General features: G+C 45.5%; 1 protein-coding gene across 2 annotated transcripts in view; it reads right to left on the bottom strand.

Moving 5' to 3' along the window:
- ZNF711 (zinc finger protein 711) overlaps positions 1 to 23795 on the bottom strand; it is a gene marked incomplete at its 5' end in the record, with an annotated part of 86793 nt that overhangs the window by 46933 nt on the left and 16065 nt on the right. Inside the window, 2 exons of one of the 2 annotated variants that reach the window (XM_082263117.1) lie at positions 3331 to 3384; positions 3460 to 3618. In XM_082263117.1, coding sequence (XP_082119243.1) covers positions 3331 to 3384; positions 3460 to 3618 — 213 coding nt within the window. The remainder of the gene's footprint in view (positions 1 to 3330; positions 3385 to 3459; positions 3619 to 23795) is intronic. The other variant, XM_082263118.1, reaches the window with a different exon arrangement.

The raw sequence follows: 23795 nt of genomic DNA, 5'->3' as shown, positions 1-23795 counted from the left end.
ACCATGGCCACCAGGGATGGCAAACAGCCTGCCAGTAGTGCCCTCCTATCAGTGCTGCCCACCAATGCCATATATCAGTGCTGCCCACCAGTGCCCGTTATTGCCATCCACCAGTGCTGCCCACCAGTACCCATTATTGCCCACCAGTGCTGCCTATCAGTGCCCATCAGTGCCCCCCATCAGTGCCAATCAGTGCCGCCCATCAGTGCCAATCAGTGCCGCCCATCAGTGCCGATCAGTGCCACCTATCAGTGCCCACCAGTGCCCATCAGTGTCGCCGATCAGTGCCCATCAGTGCTGCCTATCAGTGCCCATCAGGCTGCCTATCAGTGCCCACCAATGCTACATATCAGTGCTATCTATCAGTGCCACATATCAGTGTCCATCAGTGCTGCATATCAGTGCTACCTATCAGTGCCCATCAGTGCTGCATATTAGTGCCACCCCATCAGTGCCACCCCATCAGTGCCACCCCATCAATGTCTCCTCATCAGTGCCTGTCAGTGCGGCATCATCAGTGCTGATCAGTGCAGGAAAAAACGTATCTATTCACAAAATTTTATAACCTAAACAAAAAAACTTTTTTTTTTTTTCAAACTTTTCTGTCTTTTTTTATTTGTGCACCAAAAAAAAAAAAAAAACCTGGCAGTGATCAAATACCACCAAAAGAAAGCTCTATTTGTGGGGAAAAAATGACACAAATTTGGTTTAGGTACAATGTTGCATGACCGCGCAATTGTCATTCAAAATGCAACAGCGCTAAAAGATGAAAATAGGTCTGGGAAGGAAGGGGGTTTAAGTGCCCAGTATTGAGGTAGTTAAAAAAAAAAAGAACAACAAAAATGACAAAAATCTTTCCCTTAGTTAGTAAACGCGATAACTTTTGCGCAAACCAATCAAAATGCGCTTTTTGCGATTTTTTTTTACTAAACATATGTAGCAGAAAACAAATTGGCCGAAAATGTTAAAAAATTTTGATTTTTACATTTTTTTTTGGGGAATTTCATATAAAAAAAAAAATGTGAAAAATATTGTTATTTTTGCAAAATTGTCGCTCTTTTTTTGTTTATAGCGCGTGATCAAAAAATCGCACAGGTGATCAAATACCACCAAAAGAAAGCTCTGTTTGTGGGAAAAAAAGGACGTCAAATTCGTTTAGGTACAGCGTCGCACGACCGCGCAATTGTCTGTTAAATTCACGCAGTGCCGAATCGCAAAATAGGCCCTGGTCAGGAAGGGGGTAAAATCTTCCGGGGCTTACGTGGTTAAAAAATATCCAATCTATTAAATTTTTGTCATATATTTAGGCCAAAATGTATTTAGCTACATGTCTTTGACAAAAACTTTCTCAATGAGCGTATTTTTAACCGCTTTAAGACCGGAAGATTTTACCCCATTCCTGACCAGGCCATATTTTGCGATTCGGCACTGCGTTACTTTAACGGACAATTGAGCGGTCGTGCAATGCTGTACCCAAATTAAATTTATGTCATTTTTTTCCCCACAAATAGAGCTTTCTTTTGGTGGTATTTGATCACCTGTGCGATTTTAAATTTTTGAAAAAAAGAGCGACAATTTTGAAAAAAAAAAAAAAACAATATTTTTCACTTTCTGATATATGACATTCCCAAAAAAAATGTATAAATCAAATTTTTTTAACATTTTAGGCCAATTTGTTTTCTGCTACATATTTTTTGGTAAAAAAAAAAAAAAAAATCACAATAAGCGTATTTTGATTGGTTTGCGCAAACGTTATTGCGTTTACTAACTACGGGAAAGATTTGTCATTTTTATTGTTTATTTTTTTTTTTACTAGTAATGGCGGCGATCTGCGATTTTTTTTTGAGGCGGACAGATCGGACCTCTAACTGACACTTTTGGGGGTACCAGTGACATTACTACAGTAATCAGTGCTACAGCTATGCACTGTTACTGTAATAATGACACTGGCAGGGAAGGGGTTAACACTGTAGGTGATCAAGGGGTTAAATTTGAGCCTAGGGGAGTGATTCTAACTGTATGGGGGTGTGGCTTGTGAAATGACCATAGAGACATGTGTTCCTATATAGAAGGATAACAGGAGCTCTGGCAGGGAAGGGGTTAACACTGTAGGTGATCAAGGGGTTAAATTTGAGCCTAGGGGAGTGATTCTAACTGTATGGGGGTGTGGCTTGTGAAATGACCATAGAGACATGTGTTCCTATATAGAAGGATAACAGGAGCTCTGGCAGGGAAGGGGTTAACACTGTAGGTGATCAAGGGGTTAAATTTGAGCCTAGGGGAGTGATTCTAACTGTATGGGGGTGTGGCTTGTGAAATGACCATAGAGACATGTGTTCCTATATAGAAGGATAACAGGAGCTCTGGCAGGGAAGGGGTTAACACTGTAGGTGATCAAGGGGTTAAATTTGAGCCTAGGGGAGTGATTCTAACTGTATGGGGGTGTGGCTTGTGAAATGACCATAGAGACCTGTGTTCCTATATAGAAGGATAACAGGAGCTCTGGCAGGGAAGGGGTTAACACTGTTGGCGATCAAGGGGTTAAATGTGTGCCTCGTGCTTACTTAAGTGTGTGGGGGGAGGGGGTTGTGTGACACAGACACAGATCGCAGGTTGAGCTATGCTGAATCCTGCAATCTGACCCTGCCTGTCACAGAGGAGATCCGCCCGCTTTGTTTACACAAGTGGGTGGATTTTCTCACTCGATCCCCTACGATCGAGGAAGAGCAGCGGTGATCACCGCCTCTCCTCCCCTGGCCCGACTCCCGCTGTAACTGAATACAGCGGGAGCGAGCCCCCGGCGGCGCGCTCGCGCCGCAGAGAGAGGGGAGAGTCTGGTGAAGTAGGTCTATGTCGCCAGACGATAACGAGACACTTTGCTGCAGTACCAGCTCAGTCGGCAAGTGGTTAAATTATATATTTATCATTCTTTGGTCCATTCGTGCTCTTTTTGTGTTAAAGGGGTAACACCATTATTGCGCTACTGTCATTTGTTTTTGATGGGATTCCATTCCTATCAACCAAATTTCTGTTTTGGACTCTGCAAGGCACTGAAGGCTGGGCAGAGCCCGGCAGCACATCTGTGCATGCGCAACAATGGCCAAGGGGGTGCGGAGCCACCTGGGAGAAGGACTGAAGTTCCACTTTAACACTGATTTGTTCCTAAATATTGATTTTATACAATAAATAAGTTCAGAGTTGGATATCACTGACAAATCTAACATTACCCTCATGAAAGCCGATGAGGATTTACAGGCTGCAGATTCAACTCACTTATAAAATGACATCAGACAGTTCAAAAATGGAGATTTTAATGAAATCTGTTCATACTTTGCCTGGAGACGGCTTCATCTGTGTTTTGGGAATCCTCAAACAGTGAAAAATCTGTATGGCAGACAATGATGAATGATGGGGTTATGGCTGAAATGTTCCGAGAATTATGTAAGAAAAGTCACTCACCTATTTCCACGTCATCGTCCGCTTCAGCCTTGAATATGTAAACTTTGATCACCTCCGATCCAAACCCGTCTTCCTTACATCCATCCCCATGGGAAACCTCAGTGCTGATTTTTATCGGGGTGCTGCCGATCCGTTCCAACCGTTCCCCGACATCGTCTACTAAATGGAGGAAAAACATTTTCGTCTTGTTACTAAATAATACACAATGTAATCTTTACCTATACATGTACACATAAATTACTTAGATACCCCCAAACATTATACAGTATCTGACAAAAGTAAGTACACCCCTTACATTTTTAATATCGTGAATTTAAATGACTATGAATTTATTGTCATTCATTATTGGCACCTTTAGCGCAAGAAAAGCTCAAGAAAAATGCATCCCTTAAAATTCTACATACAGTATCTTACAAAAGTAAGTACACCCCTCACATTTTTTGTAAATATTTTATTCTATCTTTTCATGTGACAACACTGAAGAAATGACACTTTGCTACAATGTAAAGTAGTGAGTGTACAGCTTGTATAACAGTGTAAATTTGATGTCCCCTCAAAATAACTCAACACACAGCCATTAATGTCTAAACCGCTGGCAACAAAAGTGAGTACACCCCTAAGTGACAATCTCCAAACTGGGCCCAAAGTGTCAATATTTTGTGTGGCCGCCATTATTTTCCAGCACTGCCTTAACCCTCTTGGACATGGAGTTCACCAGAGCTTCACAGGTTGCCACTGGAGTCCTCTTCCCCTCCTCCATGATGACATCACAGAGCTGGTGGATGTTAGAGACCTTGCGCTCCTCCGCCTTCTGTTTGAGGATCCCCACAGATGCTCAATAGGGTTTAGGTCTGGAGACATGCTTGGCCAGTCCATCACCTTTACCTTCAGCTTCTTTAGCAAGGCAGGGGTCATCTTGGAGGTGTTTGGGGTCGTTATGTTGGAATATTGCCCTGCGGCCCAGTCTCTGAAGGGAGGGGATCATGCTCTGCTTCAGTATGTCACAGTACATGTTGGCATTCATGATTCCCTCAATGATCTGTAGCTCCCCAGTGTTGGCAGCACTCATGCAGCCCCAGACCATGACACTCCCACCACCATGCTTGACTGTAGGAAGACACACTTGTCTTTGTACTCCTCACCTGGTTGCCCCCACACACGCTTGACACCATCTGAACCAAATAAGTTTATCTTGGTCTCATCAGAACACAGGAGATGGTTCCAGTAATCCATGTCCTTAGTCTGCTTGTCTTCAGCAAACTGTTTGAGGGCTTTTTTGTCCATCATCTTTAGAAGAGGCTTAATTTTGGGATGACAGCCATGCAGACCAATTTGATGCAGTGTGCGGCGTATGGTCTGAGCATTGACAGGCTGACCCCCCCCCCACCCCTTCAACCTCTGCTGCAATGCTGGCAGCACTCATACGTCTATTTCCAAAAAACAACATCTGGATATGACGCTGAGCACGGCACTCAACTTCTCTGGTCGACCATGGCGAGGCCTGTTTTGAGTGGAACCTGTCCTGGTAAACCGCTGTATGGTCTTGCCTCCCGTGCTGCAGCTCAGTTTCAGGGTGTTGGCAATCTTCTTACAGCCTAGGCCATCTTTATGTAGAGCAACAATTCTTTTTTTTAGATCCTCAGAGAGTTCTTTGCCATGAGGTGCCATGTTGAACTTCCAGTGACCAGTATGAGAGAGTGAGAGCGATAACACCAAATTCAACACACCTGCTCCCCATTCACACCTGAGACCTTGTAACACTAACGAATCATATGACAACGGGGGAGGGAAAATGGCTAATTGGGCCCAATTTGGACATTGTCACTTAGGGGGTGTACTCACTTTTGTTGCCAGCAGTTTAGACATTAATGGCTGTGTTGAGTTATTTTGAGGGGACAGCAAATTTACACTGTTATACAAGCTGTACACTCACTACTTTACATTGTAGCAAAGTGTCATTTCTTCAGTGTTGTCACATGAAAAGATAGAATAAAATATTTACAAAAATGTGAGGGGTGTACTTACTTTTGTGAGATACTGTATATTGAATTGACTTGTTTTAAACTTTTTTTTAGCATTCTCTCAGTTACTGCTGTTGTGCAAAATTTGATTGTGGACATTTCTTTAGTTAAATAGTCATAATGTCTCCCAGTGTCAGTTTTACCGGTAATCGCTATTCACAGCGATTATTTCTTTAACTGTTATTCCGGAAAGACTTGTTAGTGAAAACCTTCCATTAAGATGAGATGGCACAATATTAGTAGCAAAGAGAGTCCATCGCACAAATCTATACCCGCCATTCGAGGCCCCGTACTGCGGAGATATGTTTGTGATATGGAATTCTTATCATTTTACCAAGATTAATGGATGGCATATTTTAGTCATATTTGATCCGTATGACTGAAACACTGCTGCTATTATCTTATGCAGATAAAGCCTCATCAACTGGAACAAATAGAATGGTCACTATTAAATTTTGTTTATATATGAACTAAGTTTAATGAGATCCACTAACAGGTAATGGATCCATGTTTATTGATTGACATGAATGAACAATGAGAAGCCATGTGCTCTGTTCTTTGTGGCAGTTGGGAGCCTCTTTGTTCGGTCGTGTCCATTCATGGGCATCTACTCCACAGTTCCTATTGTACATTTTGAATGTATACATGTTCTGTGATTGGTGGTCTTGAAGCTACTCCCTGTAACCCCCTTTTGTTAAATTAACCTGCTCTGCCCTGGATGGGACAGTCACTCACGGGGAACCCTCCAGATGGCATCGAATTGACTACAGCAAGCATGTCTGTTCATTTCTTCGCTGCCGATCGCTTGGATAACCCTATACAAAAGAGCTGTACATTGTACTTTTCGGTGCAAGGGTTTAACCACTTTAATACCGGGCACTTCCCTCCCTTCCTGCCCAGGCCAATTTTCCCCTTTTAGCGCTGTTGCAATTTGAATGACAATTGCGCGGTCATGCAACACTGTACTTACACCAAATTTATGTCATTTTCCCCCCATAAACAGAGCTTTCTTTTGGTGGTATTTGATCACCTGTGCGATTTTTACTTTTTGCTAAACAAATAAAAAAAGACCGAAAAGTTTGAAAAAAAAGAAAGTTTTTTTGTTTATGTTATACAATTTTGTAAATAAATAATTTTTTTCCTGCACTGATGAGCACTGATGAGACTGCACTGACAGGCACTGATGAGGAGGCACTGATGGGGTGGCACTGATAGGCGGCACTGATATGTGGCACTGATAGGTAGCACAGATATGCAGCATTGGTGGGCACTGATAGGCGCTACTGCTGGGCACTGATAGGCGGCATTGATGGACACTGATAGGTGGCACTGACGGGCACTGATAGGCGGCACTGGTGGGCACTGATCGGCACTGACGAGCGGCACTGATGGGCACTAATGGGCACTGATAGGCGGCACTGGTGGGCAATAATGGGCACTGGTGGGCGACACTAACGGATGGCAATGATGGGCACTTGTGGGCAGCACTGATAGGGAGGACACTGGTGGGCATCACTGATGGGGAGGGCAATGGGGGGCTCCCTGAGCCCTGATTGCCATCCCTGGTGGCCATAGTGGGCATCCCTGGGGTCATAGTGGGCATCCCTGGGGTCATAGTGGGCATCCCTGGTGGATCTAGTGGCATCCCCCCCCCCCCCGAGGGTCTGCACTGGTAATCAATGATCTGATTACCAGTGCCGACCCCCCCCCCTGTTAGGGGAGCCGCCGATCGGCGCTCCTTTACTCGTGCCTGTCAGGCACGAACTAAGGAAAGCCGATCAACGGCTGTTCCTGTTTACGATGTGACCAGCCGTGATTGGACACAGCTGATCACATGGTAAAGAGCTACGTCAGTAGTCTCTTTACCGAGATCGGAGGTGCAGGGTGTCAGACTGACACCTCGCATCACCGATCGCCGCTCTGCGCGCCCCTGAGCTGTGTTATCCTGCCGACGTCATATGACGTCCGGTCAGGATAACACAACCACATTCCCGCCGTCATTTTGTAATAGGGCGGGCGGGAAGTGGTTAATGGCATTTGGTGCGTATTAATCTTGAGTGCACTGAGCGGGTTTCTATGCTCCAAGCCCTATTAATTTCCACTACACTTCCTAGTTTCTATGTCTAGGCAAATTATGTCATACATCCCAGGAGTCTTCAGGAGGGGAGGAGGGTTTTTTTCAGCTAAGCACATCCTCCTGCCGAAATACCGCTACCCATCAGAAATGTAACGGAAGTGACGTTCTGAGCAAAAAAAAACAAATTGGATTTTTTCTTACCGTAAAATCTTTTTCTCTGATGTTCATTGACGGACGCAGTCTCTGATCTTGATATCAGTAGGGTTATACTGCCCCCTGCAGGAGTAGGACACTAGGCAGAAAAAAAGTTCTGGCTACGCCTATGGGCAGTCCCAGGGGGTATAGCCTCTCTCCCTGCTATACAATGTCAGTTTTGTATCAAAGCAGTGTCAGAGAAAATAATACCAACACAACTTAACCACTTGCCGACTGCCGCACGACTATTTACGTCGGCAGTCAGCCCCTCACAGGCAAATCAAGGTGGGGCTACGTCGCTAGCCTGTAAGGGTTCTGGGAGCGAGCACGCGCCGCCGGATGCGCGCTCCCGCTCGGTCATGGACCCCCCCCTCCCCGCGCACCCGATGTCCGCCGGGCACTCGCGATTGTCCGTGACAGCAGGAGAAAGGCAGGCGGCTAATGTAAACAAAGCCATCTCTCATATCTAGTTCCAAGTTCATTTTTTTGCTGTCTTGCACCAGGGATTGGGCGAACAGTCTTGCTATACCCATACATCATTAACACATTAACTTTACAGGTTTTGTGTATCCTCTGTGAAGAAACATTCCAGGACTTTCCAATTTTGCAGTAGCGCCAGAACTTTTTGGTAAAAGTTATAGGTTTACAGTTTGGACATACTGTTTGTTCTTTGGCAGCTTTCTTTTTGGACTTCCTGGCCCCCAGAGCACTATACCCCATGGACTTACTGCATGCCATTCTAGGGTGTAGTCACATGTATCTTCTTTATGATCTATAAGGTTATTTTGGAGCCTCCCACCAGTAATTTGTAGTGCTGTATTCAGATTATCACCATTTATATTTGTATTGTATTTTTCCTTCCCCTTTTTTTTTTTTTTTTATTAAAATTATCAGTAAGCGTTATGGCGACCAATAGGTCAGTACGTTTGCAGGCCATTTTTGAACGGGTTATTTCCACCTCAAATGAAATCAGAGCCGGTGTGGTGGAGGATGGCATGGAGGTATCTCAATCTACACACAAGTCGCCCCCACATACCGAAGCGTTTGAGGTCGAAATGAGACAAACTTTTTTTAAGTTGCAACAGGCGAGACAATATGAAAATACCCAATGGTGGGATTTATCATTCCTCACAAAATATATAGAATTGGGCATTACTCCGAGAGGATTGAGAATTAAAAAACAATGTAGTTTTTTAGATGAGGATCTGACCAAAGAATGGCATTATTTAGCGGAGTTCTGTACCACAAAATGGATTAAATTAATAATCCAGCAAAGAGAGAGAAAATTACAGTTGGCCCAACAAATAGTCCTAGACAGGACCACTGCAATGAATAAGTTTGAATCCTCTTGCTTATACGATAAGTGGTTCAGTATATTGGAAAACAATATTAAGCGCCATGAGGACAATTTAGTATATGTCAAGACTAAGAAATTAGAACGTGACATATTAGATTATAAGACCAATCGAATTTTTGAGTGGAAGGAGTCAAAAGCAAAAAAGTCAAGGAATAAGAGCTTAGATACTCGTACTAATAATGACAAACCCCCTTGCTTACAAATCTGAGAAGGGTAACAAACCAAATAAAAATAAAAATAAAAATAAGAAAATACCCAATAAATACAAAAGGGATCTTTCTAAAGGTCCCTCACCAGCTCCATATTCCTCCCATCTAGGGCAACAATTGGATCCCAAAATTACATCAGCGGTATTAGAAACCCCTGAATTTAGGGGTATAATTAATGAAGCTCGCAATAACTCATCTCCCCAAGATCCCCCACCAGAAACTATAACCATCATTCCCGCTTCCCCCAAGAACAATAATATCAGCATTTCCATACCCATTCAAAACCGGTATAGTCCATTAGCCAGAGATCTAGACGGTTTTATTAAGGAAGGTGGGCGACCCAAATTTTCAAGTAATATCATTATGGATGCCTTACCTAGCTCTGAGAGCAATAATGAAGGATTGGATTTTCAAGTATGGGCTCCAAGGGGAGCCCTAAAAGAAAAAAGAAAAATAGAAGAGGTAGAAGAGGAGGATCTCGGATTAGGGAACAACAAGAAAGAAAGAATAGAGTTAATATAGATCACGGTACCATCAAGATTTACAACTTATCGTCCCATGTACTGACTGAAATAGAGACGTCTCTCCTCAAGAAAGGTTTAGGTTTCTCACCATCGATAGGTCCTAATGAATTTCATTTATTCAAGGACCTAAATAGATTCATTCGCCAGTTAACACTAAAGAGACATTTTGCCACTAACCAAACGAATGAGCCACCATCAAATCGAGCTGGGGTTGATGAACCCCAGCTGATTGAAACTGGTCATTCCAGTATATTAGATGAGGAAGCCCTACAAACACTGGAAGATCTGTGGATAGATGATTCTGGTCTAGAAGTATCAGAACTTTTACTGACTGATCCTGAGATACGTCACAGTGGCTTTAGGCCAAGCTCATCCTTTAACCCAGTTCATTCAAAGGGTCCCTACATTGAGACTTACTACCAGGCGGTCTACAGGGACTTTATCAAACTCTGTAAATCCCCGAGGGACTCATTCCGGAATAATCTGAGCAAAGAAGAGAAGGTAGCTCTAAAGGCATTAACAAACAATGACGAGATCATAGTGAAACAGGCAGATAAGGGAGGTAGTCTGGTTGTCCAGAACAAAATGCACTACCTCAGTGAGGCCAATCGTTTATTGGCCGACACAGAGACCTATATTAAATTAACTTGTGACCCACTTCCCAAATACCAACTTGAGCTTAGATCTATGGTTGAAGAAGCGTGGCACCAAGGAGTCATTAATGATAAAGAGAAACAATTTTTGCTCCCAAGAGAAGTCAGTACTCCGTACTTTTACCACCTGCCAAAGGTACATAAATCCTTGACACAGCCACCAGGGAGACCTATTGTGGCGAGTACGAATAGCTTTACGAGCGGTATTGCTAAATACATAGACTTCTTTCTCCAACCTTTAGTGTGTGAACTACCCTCTTACATTAGAGATTCTTCACAAGTTCTTGAAGCCCTTAAGTCTTACACTTGGGAAGATGACTATATGTGTCAGGACTCTGGAGGCGAGCCTGACGTGCAGAGGGTAGCCTCTAGCTCACCGAGGGATGGAGCACAGACGAGTCACCCAGGCAGTAGACGCAGGCTAACCCGAGGTGCGGAATCTAAGTGCCAACCGGTCTTCACCAGAGCCTCAGATGGTGAGGTTGGATTTTGCTGCGTGTATAGCACCAGGTCGCGGTCCTCGGGGTTGCCCTGCCAGGAGGTGAACAGGTCCGGATCTGGTGGCAGATAAACAGACAAGGATAAGACAAAAGAGTGGTCACAAACAAGCCGAGGTCAGGGCGGGCAGCAGACAAGCGAGGTGAGGGACAAGCCAGGAGGTCAAACAGGAATCAAACTGGATACAAAAGGTTTCAGGTTCAGGAACACAGGAGAAGCTTCAGATCAGACAGCAAAGACACTGTGCTTCTGAGGTGCTTAAATAAGGCAGCCTATTGCCAATTAATGAAATTAGTCTGAGCCAGGTTAACCCTTAGGTGGCAGATTCATGACAGCACTTTAGTGTGCACAGGGAGCGTTCCTGACATTGCCCCCCCCCCTTAAGGGCAACCTCCGGGTGCCCAATAGGTTTCTCTTTTGTGGGTGACTGCGAAAGAAAGCCTGGATAAGTTCCATAGCGTGGATGTTTCGTTCAGGCTCCCAAGAGTTTTCTTCTGGACCATAACCCTTCCACTTGACAAGGTACTGTAACAGGTTTCCTCTCTTCCGGCAGTCCACAATAGCTTCTACTTCATATTCCACATCTCCATCAACGATTACAGGTTCGGGTGGCTCTGAACTCCTACCAGGGAAGGTATTGGGAACTGCAGGCTTTAACAAGGAGACGTGAAATACTGGGTGAATGCGGAGTGAATTGGGTAAAGATAACTCATAGGAAACTTCATTAAGTTTCCTCTTGACCGGAAAGGGTCCAATAAACCTGGGAGCCAATTTTTTAGATGGACAGGCTAAACGGAGGTTAGTTGTGGACAACCAAACCTGGTCACCTGGTTGAAGAATTAATTCTCCCCTTCTTCTTCTATCAAAGATCTTCTTAGATGCCGTTTGTGCCTTAAGTATGGCTTCTTGCAGTAATTTGCTGTTGCGAGCAAAGAAATTAATAGTGTCCTGTACTGCAGGGACTCCAGAGTCAGACGGAATATCGGGCAAGAAGGATGGGTGGAAGCCGTAGTTTGAGAAGAATGGAGATTGTCCAGTAACAGAATGTTTAGCATTATTATAGGCAAACTCTGCAAATGGCAGCAAGGCCACCCAATCGTCTTGAACAAAGGTGGTAAAACACCGAATGTACTGTTCCAAGGTCTGGTTGCTCCTCTCGGTCTGCCCATTAGTCTGTGGGTGGTAAGCAGAAGACAAGGATAATTCAATTTTCAACAGACTGCATAATGCTTTCCAGAAGCGTGAGGTGAACTGCACCCCTCTGTCAGAGACAATATTTGCAGGTACCCCGTGAAGCCTAACAATCTCTTTTATGAAGACTTCTGCGGTTTCCTTGGCAGAGGGAGTACCCCTGAGGGGCAAAAAATGGGCCATTTTAGACAATCGATCCACAACAACAAAAATGGCAGAGCATCCCTTAGAAGGAGGAAGTTCCACAATAAAATCCATGGCGATCATCCTCCACGGTCTATCAGGAACTGGAAGTGGTCTAAGGAGACCCCATGACTTACTTCTCGCGGGCTTGCTTCGGGAACACACAGCACAGGAAGACACGTAGTCCCTACAACTTTTTTCCAGGTCAGGCCACCAGAATGTACGCTGCAGCAAGTCAAGGGTCTTACGGACTCCAAAGTGACCTGCCAAGGGATGGTCATGACAAGAACCCAGAACCGACATTCGGACATCTTCTGGAACGAAGATCTTGTCCCCAAACCATAGCAAACCATCCTTAGGCACCAGAGAAATTTCAGGAAGACAAGGAATACTCACAGAAGCCTGTTTAATATGAGCCATCCGATTAGTTAATGGAAGAAGAAAGTTACCTTCAGACAGGATGGTGTCAGGTACTGGAATTTCCTTCGGGTCATCGAACATGCGGGAGAGTGCGTCCGGTTTGACGTTCTTGGAACCAGGTCGGTAAGTAATATGAAACGCGAACCTTGAAAACAACAGAGCCCACCGTGCCTGGCGTGGTCTCAGCCGTTTAGCAGATCTCAAGTATTCAAGGTTCTTGTGGTCGGTGAAGAAAAGGATGGGATGTAATGCCCCTTCGAGTAAATATCGCCACTCCTCGAGTGCCACCTTGATGGCCAAAAGTTCACGATCGCCCACATCATAGTTTCTCTCCGCTGGGGAGAGTTTGCGGGAAAAGAAGGCTACAGGGTGTACCAAGTCTTTAACTCCCTGTCTTTGGGAGATAACAGCCCCTACAGCCACTTCTGAGGCATCTACCTCAAGGAGGTAAGGTAAGGTGGGATCAGGGTGTCTCAGGATGGGAGCAGTAGTAAACAGCTTTTTCAGGACTGAGAAGGCGGTCTGGGCTTCAGGGGACCAATGGAAGCGAATGTTCTGCTTGGTAAGCTGTGTGATAGGGAAGATGATGGTAGAGAACCCCTTAATGAATCTCCTGTAAAAATTTGCAAATCCAACAAAGCGCTGCACCCCCTTTTTGTCAGATGGAGCCGGCCAATCCAGGATAGCTGAAACTTTTTGAGGATCCATCCTAACTCCTTCGGTGGATATGATCAGGCCCAAAAACTGGATGCTTTGCTGTTCAAATTCACATTTCTCGGCCTTAGCATAGAGTCCATGTTGGCGGAGGCGGCCGAGAACGTTCCTGACGTGCTCCCGATGCTGGTCCAGAGATGCAGAAAAGATTAAAATATCGTCTAAATAGACAATTACGAAGGTGTCAAGCCAGTCTCTGAAGATGTCGTTTACAAAATGCTGGAATGTAGCCGGGGCGTTGCAGAGACCGAAGGGCATCACCAGGTACTCGAAATGCCCAAACCTGGTACGGAAAGCCGTTTTCCACTCGTCCCCTTCGCGGATACGAACCAAATTGTAGGCCCCACGTAAGTCTAATTTGGTAAACAAGACAGCAGACCTTAATCTCTGAAAGAGTTCTGGAACCAAGGGGAGAGGATATCGGTTTTTAACCGTGACTTTATTCAACTCTCGGTAATCCACACAAGGACGGAGAGAGTGATCCTTTTTTTCTACAAAAAAGATTCCTGCTCCTGCTGGTGAAGTAGATGGACGGATGAAACCCTTCTTTAAGCTTTCGTCCACGTATTCCTTAAGAACCTCCAACTCCCGTTCGGATAGTGGGTAGATACGACCAAACGGAATCTCGGCCCCTGGAAGCAGCTCTATAGGACAGTCATAAGGACGATGAGGGGGAAGGGTCTCAGCCCCATGTTTGCTGAAAACGTCCAGAAAATTATGATAAGCCTCAGGCACAACAGAGCATAAATCTGGATCAGATTCTAGGCACAGCAAGGTTCTGGAGGAGCTGAGAGAGTCAGGCAGGCAGGAATTCAAGCAGTAGGTAGACGGGAACTTGAGGACTCCAGAGGTCCAGTCGATTTGGGGGTTGTGTGCCTTCAACCAAGGTAGCCCCAAGATGACTGGAAACAAGGGGGACGCAATAGCGTCTAGGCTTATTAGTTCCTTATGGTCACAAGAGGAGATCATGAGGAGAGGAGTCTCCTGGGTTACAGGTCCGGAACTGATGTGGGAACCATCAGCCAGGAAGATGGTAAGTCCTTGGGTCTTGGGTTGAAGTGGAATACCCCGTTGAACAGCGAATGACAGGTCGATAAAGCAACTACATGCTCCGGAGTCAATAATCGCGGTTACTGATATGCTACCTCCTGGAAGCTGAAACGAGACAGGAAAGGCTAGGTGAGAAGTACTGAAAGCGGATGCTGGACCACTGGATGGGGAGATGGAAAGGCACTTACGTAGCTTCGCAGGGCAGGAGCGCACGTAGTGACCGGCTTCTCCACAGTACAGGCAGAGATTGTTCTGTCGCCGGCGATGCCTTTCTTCAGTAGACAGGGCAGGTCTCTTAACCCCAAGCTGCATGGGTTCCGGGACATCCGTAGCAAGGTTTGCAGAAGCAGAGCTGGTAGGAATCGGATTAAAGGAAGGGACGTTTACCGGGGCCGCGAACCGCGGCATCATCCAGGCTGGACGAGGCTGCTGGGTGGAACGTTCTGCACGGCGTTCCCTGAGCCGGCGGTCTATCTGGATAGCCAGATTTATTAGAGTCTCTAGGGTGTCAGGAACCCCAACCCGGGCTAGCTCATCCTTCAGCCCTTCAGAGAGACCTAAACGAAACTGATACCGTAATGCAGCGTCATTCCACTGGGTGTCGGAACTCCAACGCCTAAAGTCTGTTACATAGTCTTCCACATTTCTTTGACCCTGCTGAAGCGCATGCAGAGCAGCTTCAGCGGTGGAGGTTCGCTGAGGGTCGTCATACAGCTGAGCCATGGCACTGAAGAAAGACAATAAGTACTTTAGATGAGGACTGCGCTCTTCAATAAGCCGATGAGCCCAAGACTGTGGTTCATCCAGGAGCAGGGAGATGACAAAGCCCACTTTGGTAGCCTCCAAGGAAAAAGTCTGAGGTTGCAGAGAAAAATATAATTCACATGCGTTGCGAAACGCCCTGAACTTGCCTCTGTCCCCTGAGAACTTTTCGGGTGTAGGGACCCGGGGTTCAGGTGGCAACATCACTACTGTGGGACCTGGAGTAGGTTCTGCTGGTACCGAGGAAGAAGAATCTGTCATCACAGGGGGGTTCCCAGGTGCAGAACGCATCCGTTCCTCCAGATGCATGTAGCCCTCCTGAAGTGTCTTTACGGCTTGAGATAAAGTTGTGAGATGCTGGCAGATCTCATCCAATGGTGAGGCCCCTCTTGCAGGCTGCGACATGGCTGTCTGATACTGTCAGGACTCTGGAGGCGAGCCGGACGTGCAGAGGGTAGCATCTAGCTCACCGAGGGATGGAGCACAGACGAGTCACCCAGGCAGTAGACGCAGGCTAACCCGAGGTGCGGAATCTAAGTGCCAACCGGTCTTCACCAGAGCCTCAGATGGTGAGGTTGGATTTTGCTGCGTGTATAGCACCAGGTCGCGGTCCTCGGGGTTGCCCTGCCAGGAGGTGAACAGGTCCGGATCTGGTGGCAGATAAACAGACAAGGATAAGACAAAAGAGTGGTCACAAACAAGCCGAGGTCAGGGCGGGCAGCAGACAAGCGAGGTGAGGGACAAGCCAGGAGGTCAAACAGGAATCAAACTGGATACAAAAGGTTTCAGGTTCAGGAACACAGGAGAAGCTTCAGATCAGACAGCAAAGACACTGTGCTTCTGGAGGTGCTTAAATAAGGCAGCCTATTGCCAATTAATGAAATTAGTCTGAGCCAGGTTAACCCTTAGGTGGCAGATTCATGACAGCACTTTAGTGTGCACAGGGAGCGTTCCTGACAATATGTGGGCCTCTCTTGACGTTACGTCACTCTATACGTCAATACCACATAAAGTGGGACTTCAGGCTATCACACATTTCCTAAGTCAGTCTGGCTCATTCAACTCCCTACAGTCCATATTCATTGTGGACTGTATCGAATTCTGCCTACGTCATAATTATTTTTCCTTCCTGAACCAGTTTTACCTACAAATAAAGGGTACCGCTATGGGAGCCAATTTTGCTCCGGTATACGCCAATCTAACCATGGGTCTATGGGAAGAGTGCCACATCTGGAATAATAACCCTTTTGCCCAATATGTCGTCTTTTATGGGCGATATATTGATGATGTTATTCTCATCTGGAGTGGTGGCATGGAGATCTTTAGGGCATTTGTGGAACATTGTAATGCCAATTCACTGGGGTTATCCTTCACATCGGTCATTGACCCTAGTGAGTTGGTATTCCTAGATCTTGTACTTTCCCACGAAGGCTCGAACATCATCAGTAAGAACCACTCAAAGCCCACCAGTGGAAATTCATATTTACACTATGCGAGTTGCCACCACCCTGCATGGAAACGTAATATCCCAGGTGGTCAGTTCCATAGACTCCGCCGTAACTGTTCGAGAAGGGCAGATTACTGTGACCAGGGAACCAAAATGAAAGAGTGCTTCCTGGACAAGGGGTTCCCCCTACCCCTTGTCGAGGAGGCTTTTAAAGTTCATTTGGAGCCTGAACCAACCCATAAAAGGGACCAAGTTAGCAATACGAACAGCGTAAGGTTCATTACTGGTTACAACGACCAATATAGGGCGATCTCACATATTGTCAAGAGACACTTTAATATTCTTCAGCTTGATAGTAGATTAGGTCCCATCTTACCCACCGCACCACAAGTGACTTTTAAAAAAGCGCGCACAATTAAAAATATTTTAGCACCCAGCAAATTAAAGTTTCAGGCCCGTGCCCCCAACGATATTAGGTTTTATTTTGACAACCTCATAGGCACCTATCAGTGTAAAAAACGTGGCTGTTTGACATGCCAGATGGTTGTACAAGCCTGTACCGTTATTTGCAATAGGGACGATACTTTCCACATTAAACAATTCATCACATGTTCGACTGAATATGTCGTATATGTGCTTAGATGTCCATGCAAATTGATTTATGTGGGACGCACGATGCGGACATTACGAAAAAGAATAGGAGAACACCGCCGGCTCATCCATAAAGGATGTGATAAGCACAGCGTCCCACGCCACTTTTTAAAATATCACAATAAAGACTTCAAGAAACTTGAAGTTATGGTGATAGAAAGCATCCCGAAAGGAACACTGACGGAGAATGAACGTTTCTCTCTGTTATGCAAAAGAGAAACATACTGGATTTATAAATTTAATTGTTTAGCGCCTCAAGGCCTCAACGAGGAATTAGAAGTAAATTGCCTTATCTGATGCATTTTACAATCCAAATATTTTAAAGTATTATTTAATTTGGAATAATGACGTTTTAATTTTAAGCCTGCCGGTCTTTAGAGATTCAGGTGCTTACGGGTTAATCTTATTATTATATATTTTTTATAGATATATTTTATATGTATTTTTACTGATTAGACACATATTTATTATCTTATCAATTTTTAGATATTTCCATGTATGTCAACTAAGGTATTATAACCGTATATATTTAATTGTGATATACTAATTCTTGTTAGCCCCATGAAGCATTCTGGACCTTCAATATACCGTTATATGTTTTTTATATATATTTTTTTGTTTATTATTCGCCCCTTGTTCTTTCCATTATCATTTATTTTTTTCATTTTTTATCTTTCTCCCGATTTTCTCTATTTTTATTCATTTTAATCCTTTTCTCCAATTTTCTTATTCATTTATTGATCTCCTAGTGTGTGTCTTCTGATTCAGCTGTTTGGGGTCATTTTTTTGGCCAGTGCGCCTAACCCCGCCCATCTTTTGGCTTCTTAGAGCCCCCGATCGCCTCTTGCCACAACTTGATAAATCTACTATTGTAGCGAAACATGACGTTGTGGCGATCGGGAGGCTCTTCAGAAGTAAACTCAAGCAGTCCCCCGTCCTTTCTGACATCCCAGTAATCCTGGAGCCGGCTGTCTGCGGATCTTCGGCCCCACGCAGTGACGTCATCACAGTGCGACTCCCGAGGCTCACACCGGGTGCCGAGGGATTGTGACACAGAGGCTCCGATCTGAAGAAGCGGCCGCACATCAGATCGATTGAGCCCTCTTGCCTTCGATTCCATCTGACAGTCAGTGTCTAACTGTAGCCACCGGTTCCCTGCACGATTCCAATACCATCGGTGTGAATGTCCAGAGGCAACAAGGGGCGGTAGGACTGATCTTGTTTCATCCATACTATGCATTATCATTGGATTTATATAATAAAGTATTCATGAGACTATTCACTCAAGTCTATACTGGGGTTTATCACCAATTTTATGCAAACTGAGCGCCATCTCTCATATCTAGTTCCAAGTTCATTTTTTTGCTGTCTTGCACCAGGGATTGGGCGAATAGTCTTGCTATCCCCATACATCATTAACACATTAACTTTACAGGTTTTGTGTATCCTCTGTGAAGAAACATTCCAGGACTTTCCAATTTTGTAGTAGCGCCAGAACTTTTTGGTAAAAGTTAAATGTAAACAAAGCCGCCTGTCATTCTCCCCTGTGTAAGAATGGTGATCAAACGGTTCTACTATGTAGGACCGTTGATCACTGTTCTTACACATCAAGCCACAGCCAATCACAGTTAGAAACACGCCCCTAGGACACACTTAACCCCTCCCTCTCCAATACAGTTAACTCCTTCACTGCCAGTGTCATTTTTACAGTAACAGTGAATATGTATAGCACTGATTACTGCAGTAATGTCACTGGTAACCCCAAAAGTGTCAAAAATGTCAGTCAAGGGTCTGATCTGTCCGCCGCAATGTCGCAGTCCCGCTAAAAAAAAAAAAAAAAACGCAGATCGCCGCCATTACGCGTTAAAAAAAAAAACAACAAAAATGACAAAAATCTTTCCCTTTGTTAGTAAACGCAATAACTTTTGCGCAAACCAATCAAAATATGCTTTTTGTGATATTTTTTACCAAACATATGGTAAAAAAAAAAAAATTGGCCTAAAATGTTAAAAAATTTTGATTTTCAAATTTTTTGGGGGGGAATTTCATATAAAAAAATGTGAAAAATTTTGTTATTTTTGCAAAATTGACGCTCTTTTTTTGTTTATAGCGCATGATCAAAAAATCGCACAGGTGATCAAATACCACCAAAAGAAAGCTCTATTTGTGGGAAAAAAAGGACGTCAAATTCGTTTAGGTACAGCGTCGCACGACCGCGCAATTGTCCGTTAAAGTCACGCAGTGCCGAATCGCAAAATAGGCCCTGGTCAGGAAGGGGGTAAAATCTTCCGGGGCTTAAGTGGTTAAATAGAGGGGCGGGTACTGCGTCCATCAATGAACTTCAGAGAAAAGGATTTTACGGTAAGACTAAAATCCAATTTGCTCTATCGTTCATTGATGGATGCAGTCTTTTGATACATATCAGTAGGGACGTCCCAAAGCAGTGCCATAAAAATGAGGGGTGGGAACAGCAGAAAAATAATTCCCCAAGGCTAAACCATAGCCAACCAGGCAAAATAGAACTCATCAGAACAACAAGATGAGATCCACCTGAAAAAACATTAAAACGCCTTCAAGTGACACTAAACCACCCTTAAAACGGCAGCCTGCAAAGCTTTGCGGCCAAAAGAGGCATCTGCAGATGCCAGCACATCCACCTTGTAAAACTCTGTAAAAGTGTGAACAGACGACCAGGTAGCCACCTTGCAAACCTGAAGCACAGATGCCGTATGGTGAAAAGCCCAGGAAGCACTGAGCGCCTGAGTAGAATGCGCCTTGAAAGGGAAAGGTGGAACCTGACCCTTAATTGAATAAGCCTACACCACTGTCTGTCTGATCCATCTGGAAATAGTCGCAGCAGATGCAGGCAGCCCTTTCCTTAGGCCATCCGTGAGTACAAAGAGCGAATCTGGCTCTCAGAAAGACTCAGTAGTCGCCAAGTTCACCCTGAGTGCCCGAACCACAACCAAAGTATGTAGTGCAATTTCCTTAGGATGTTTAGGCTTAGGACACAAAGAGGGTAACACAATGTCCTCAGTTAAGTGAAAACTGGAAACCACCTTCGATAGGAAGGATGGATTCGGACGAAGTACCACTTTATCCCTGTGAACCACCAGATAGGGAGAAAGACAGGACAACGCCGCCAGTTCCGACACCCTGCACGCAGAAGTAATTGCCACCAAGAAGGCCACCTTCTGGGATAAGGTAAGCAGAGGAATCTCCCGAATACTTTCAAAAGGAGGTTTTTGGAGAACCGACAGCACCAAATTAAGGTCCCAAGGTGGCAACGGAGGTTGCACTGGAGGTGCCAAGTGTCGCACCCCCTGTATAAAGCTACGCACCAGGGATTGGGCTGCTAGTGGCCTTTGGAAGAAAATTGCCAAGGCTGAAACCTGACACTTGATAGTACTCAAGGCTAACTTTTGATCAACTCCCCGTTTAAGGAAAGCCAAGATCCGAGCCACCGAGTAAGAGCGAGGGGGAACGCCAAGAGACTTACACCACGCAATATACGAATTCCATGTACGATGATAGATCTTCCTTAAAGTGGCTTTCCTCACTTTAAGCAGAGTGGGAATCACTGAAGCAGACAAACCCCTGTCCTTCAGCACCTTGCTTTCAACAGCCAAGCCATCAAAGCCAGCGACTGTAAAGCAGAATGAGAGATTGGCCCTTGAGACAGTAGATCCTCCCTGAGAGGAAGTCTCCAAGGAGCGACTGCGACTAGCCTGACCAGGTCGGCATACCAAGCCCGGAAGGCCGGTCCGGAGCTACAAGAATGACCGGAATCGCTTCCGCCTCGATCCTGCGAAGAAGTCTTGGCAGCAATTTGAGAGGAGGAAAGGCATGCATCAGCTGATACTGCCCCCACGGAGCCACCAGCACGTCCGTGGCCTCTACCAGAGGGTCCCGGTAGCAGGCCACAAACCTTTGCACTTTTCTGTTGATCCCAGACGCCAACGGATCTACATCTGGAATGCCCCAATCAAGGCACAACTGCTGGAACACCTCCAGATAGAGAGACCATTCCCCTTGATCCAAGGTCTGTCGACTGAGGAAATCCACCTGCCAGTTTTCCACTCCTGGAATGTGAACAGTGGAGAGGGCTGGAACAAAGCATTCTGCCCATCGGAGGATGCCGGCCACCGGAAGTGACGTCACCTGGCTTCTCCCGACGCGTTGCATCACTCACACACGTGACTTTATCAAGCCGCCCTTGATAAAGTCACGTGTGTGAGTGACGCAACGCGTCGGGAGAAGCCAGGTGATGTCACTTCCGGTCTACGGCCGAGACCGGAAGTATCGGAGGTTAACCGCATCGGCGGTTACTGAACTGATTTTACCTTAACTGTAAGTCCTGTATGTTTGCTTTTAATAAATAACCTGAGCGTACTTCACGATGAGTGCCCATTAATTTTTCTGAGTGCACTGGAGGAGGAGGAGTATAGACACTCAGTACTGAATGAGGTGGATAACATCCATTTAAAGGAGACCCCTGAAACTCCATTAGAGGTTCCCACCAGTGGAGGAAGAGTAAATAAACTGGTCCAGTGATCTACTATCACTAAACGCCTTTAAACACTTTACCCCCGGAGGATTTTGCTGTCTTACGTCCAGGCCACTTTTTGCGATTCTGCGCTGTGCGACTTTAACTGACAATTTCATGGTCGTGCGACGCTGTACCCAAACGAAATTTACGTCCTTTTTTCCCCACAAACAGAGCTTTCTTTTGGTGGTATTTGAGAACATGTGCGATTTTTACTTTTTGCGCTATAAACAAAAAAAGAGCGTTTATTTTGAAAAAATAACAATATTTTTCACGTTTTTTTAAAAATGTAAAAATCTAAATTTTTTTAATTTTTGGCCAATTTGTTTTCTGCTACATATGTTTGGTAAAAAAAAAATCACAATAAGCCTATTTTGATTGGTTTGCGCAAAAGTTATTGCGTTTACTAACTACGGGAAAGATTTATGTAATTTTTGGTGTTTTTTTTAACGAGTAATGGCGGCGATCTGCAATTTTTTTTGCAGGACTGCGACATTGCGGCGGACAGATCGGACCCTTGACTGACATTTTTGACACTTTTGTGGGTACCAGTGACATTACTGCAGTAATCAGTGCTATAAATATGCACTTGGGTGTAATAAGATGTCCGCTGCCGCCTTTGTGTTCTGTCAGATTGGGAAACCTATTGAAACGCATAGCAGCCATGGTGGAATGCATAGCGCATGCGCAATAAGCTATTTTGTTTGCAATGTCACCTCCGTTGCATTTCCTGATGGGTCGCGGTATTCTGATAGAACACATGCATGCCTGAGCTAAGGGCAGATGGATTCCAGGAAGTAAATACTACAAGCTACATCAGGCATGTCCAACCTGCGGCCCGGAACCACAGGCAATGCGGCCCACTGCCCCCTGACAATTCTTTTTTTGCTGGGGAGGAAGGAAGTTGAGTCGGGGGCCACAGCAGCTTCCAACTAACTGTAGGCAGAGGCTGCCTTGGAGGGGAGGGGAGGAGGGGGGGGGTGAGCGTGTCCGGATTACAAACAGAGCGGGGATCTCCTGTTTACCGGGCAGCTGCTGTCATACCAAGCCCCGCCTCCTGGACAGGCTTCTATGATAGACAGCACATTGGTGATGTCTATCATAGTAGCCGGTCCAGGAGGCAGGACTTCGTATGACAGCAGTCGCCGGGTAAGCGGGAGTTTCCCGCTCTTTGTAATTCTGTGGCTCTCCTCTCTCTTTATTGCAGACTGCATTGGATGGACACGCACTGGTGAGGCTGCATTGGATGGGCTTGAACTGGTGAGGCTGCATTGGATGGGCACTGATCAGGCTGCATTGGTTGGGCATGCACTGATGAGGCTGCATTGGATGGGCACTGATCAGGCTGCATTGGTTGGGCATGCACTGATGAGGCTGCATTGGATGGGCACTGATCAGGCTGCATTGGTTGGGCATGCACTGGTGAAGCTGCATTGGATGGGCACTGTTTAGGCTGCATTGGATAGGCATGCACTGATGAGGCTGCATTGGTTGGGCTTGAACTGGTGAGGCTGCATTGGATGGGCACTGGTCAGGCTGCATTGGTTGGGCATGCACTGGTGAAGCTGCATTGGATGGGCACTGTTTAGGCTGCATTGGATAGGCATGCACTGATGAGGCTGCATTGGTTGGGCTTGAACTGGTGAGGCTGCATTGGATGGGCACTGATCAGGCTGCATTGGTTGGGCATACACTGGTGAAGCTGCATTGGATCGGCACTGTTTAGGCTGCATTGGATGGGCATGCACTGATGAGGCTGCATTGGATGGGCTTGAACTGGTGAGGCTGCATTGGATGGGCACTGATCAAGCTGCATTGGTTGGGCATGCACTGGTGAA

Source organism: Pelophylax lessonae, assembly GCF_965119305.1.
Source record: "Pelophylax lessonae genome assembly, chromosome: 7".
NCBI lineage: Eukaryota > Metazoa > Chordata > Amphibia > Anura > Ranidae > Pelophylax > Pelophylax lessonae.
Note: the sequence above shows the minus strand (reverse complement) of the source record. Positions and strands in the feature narration are given on the sequence as shown.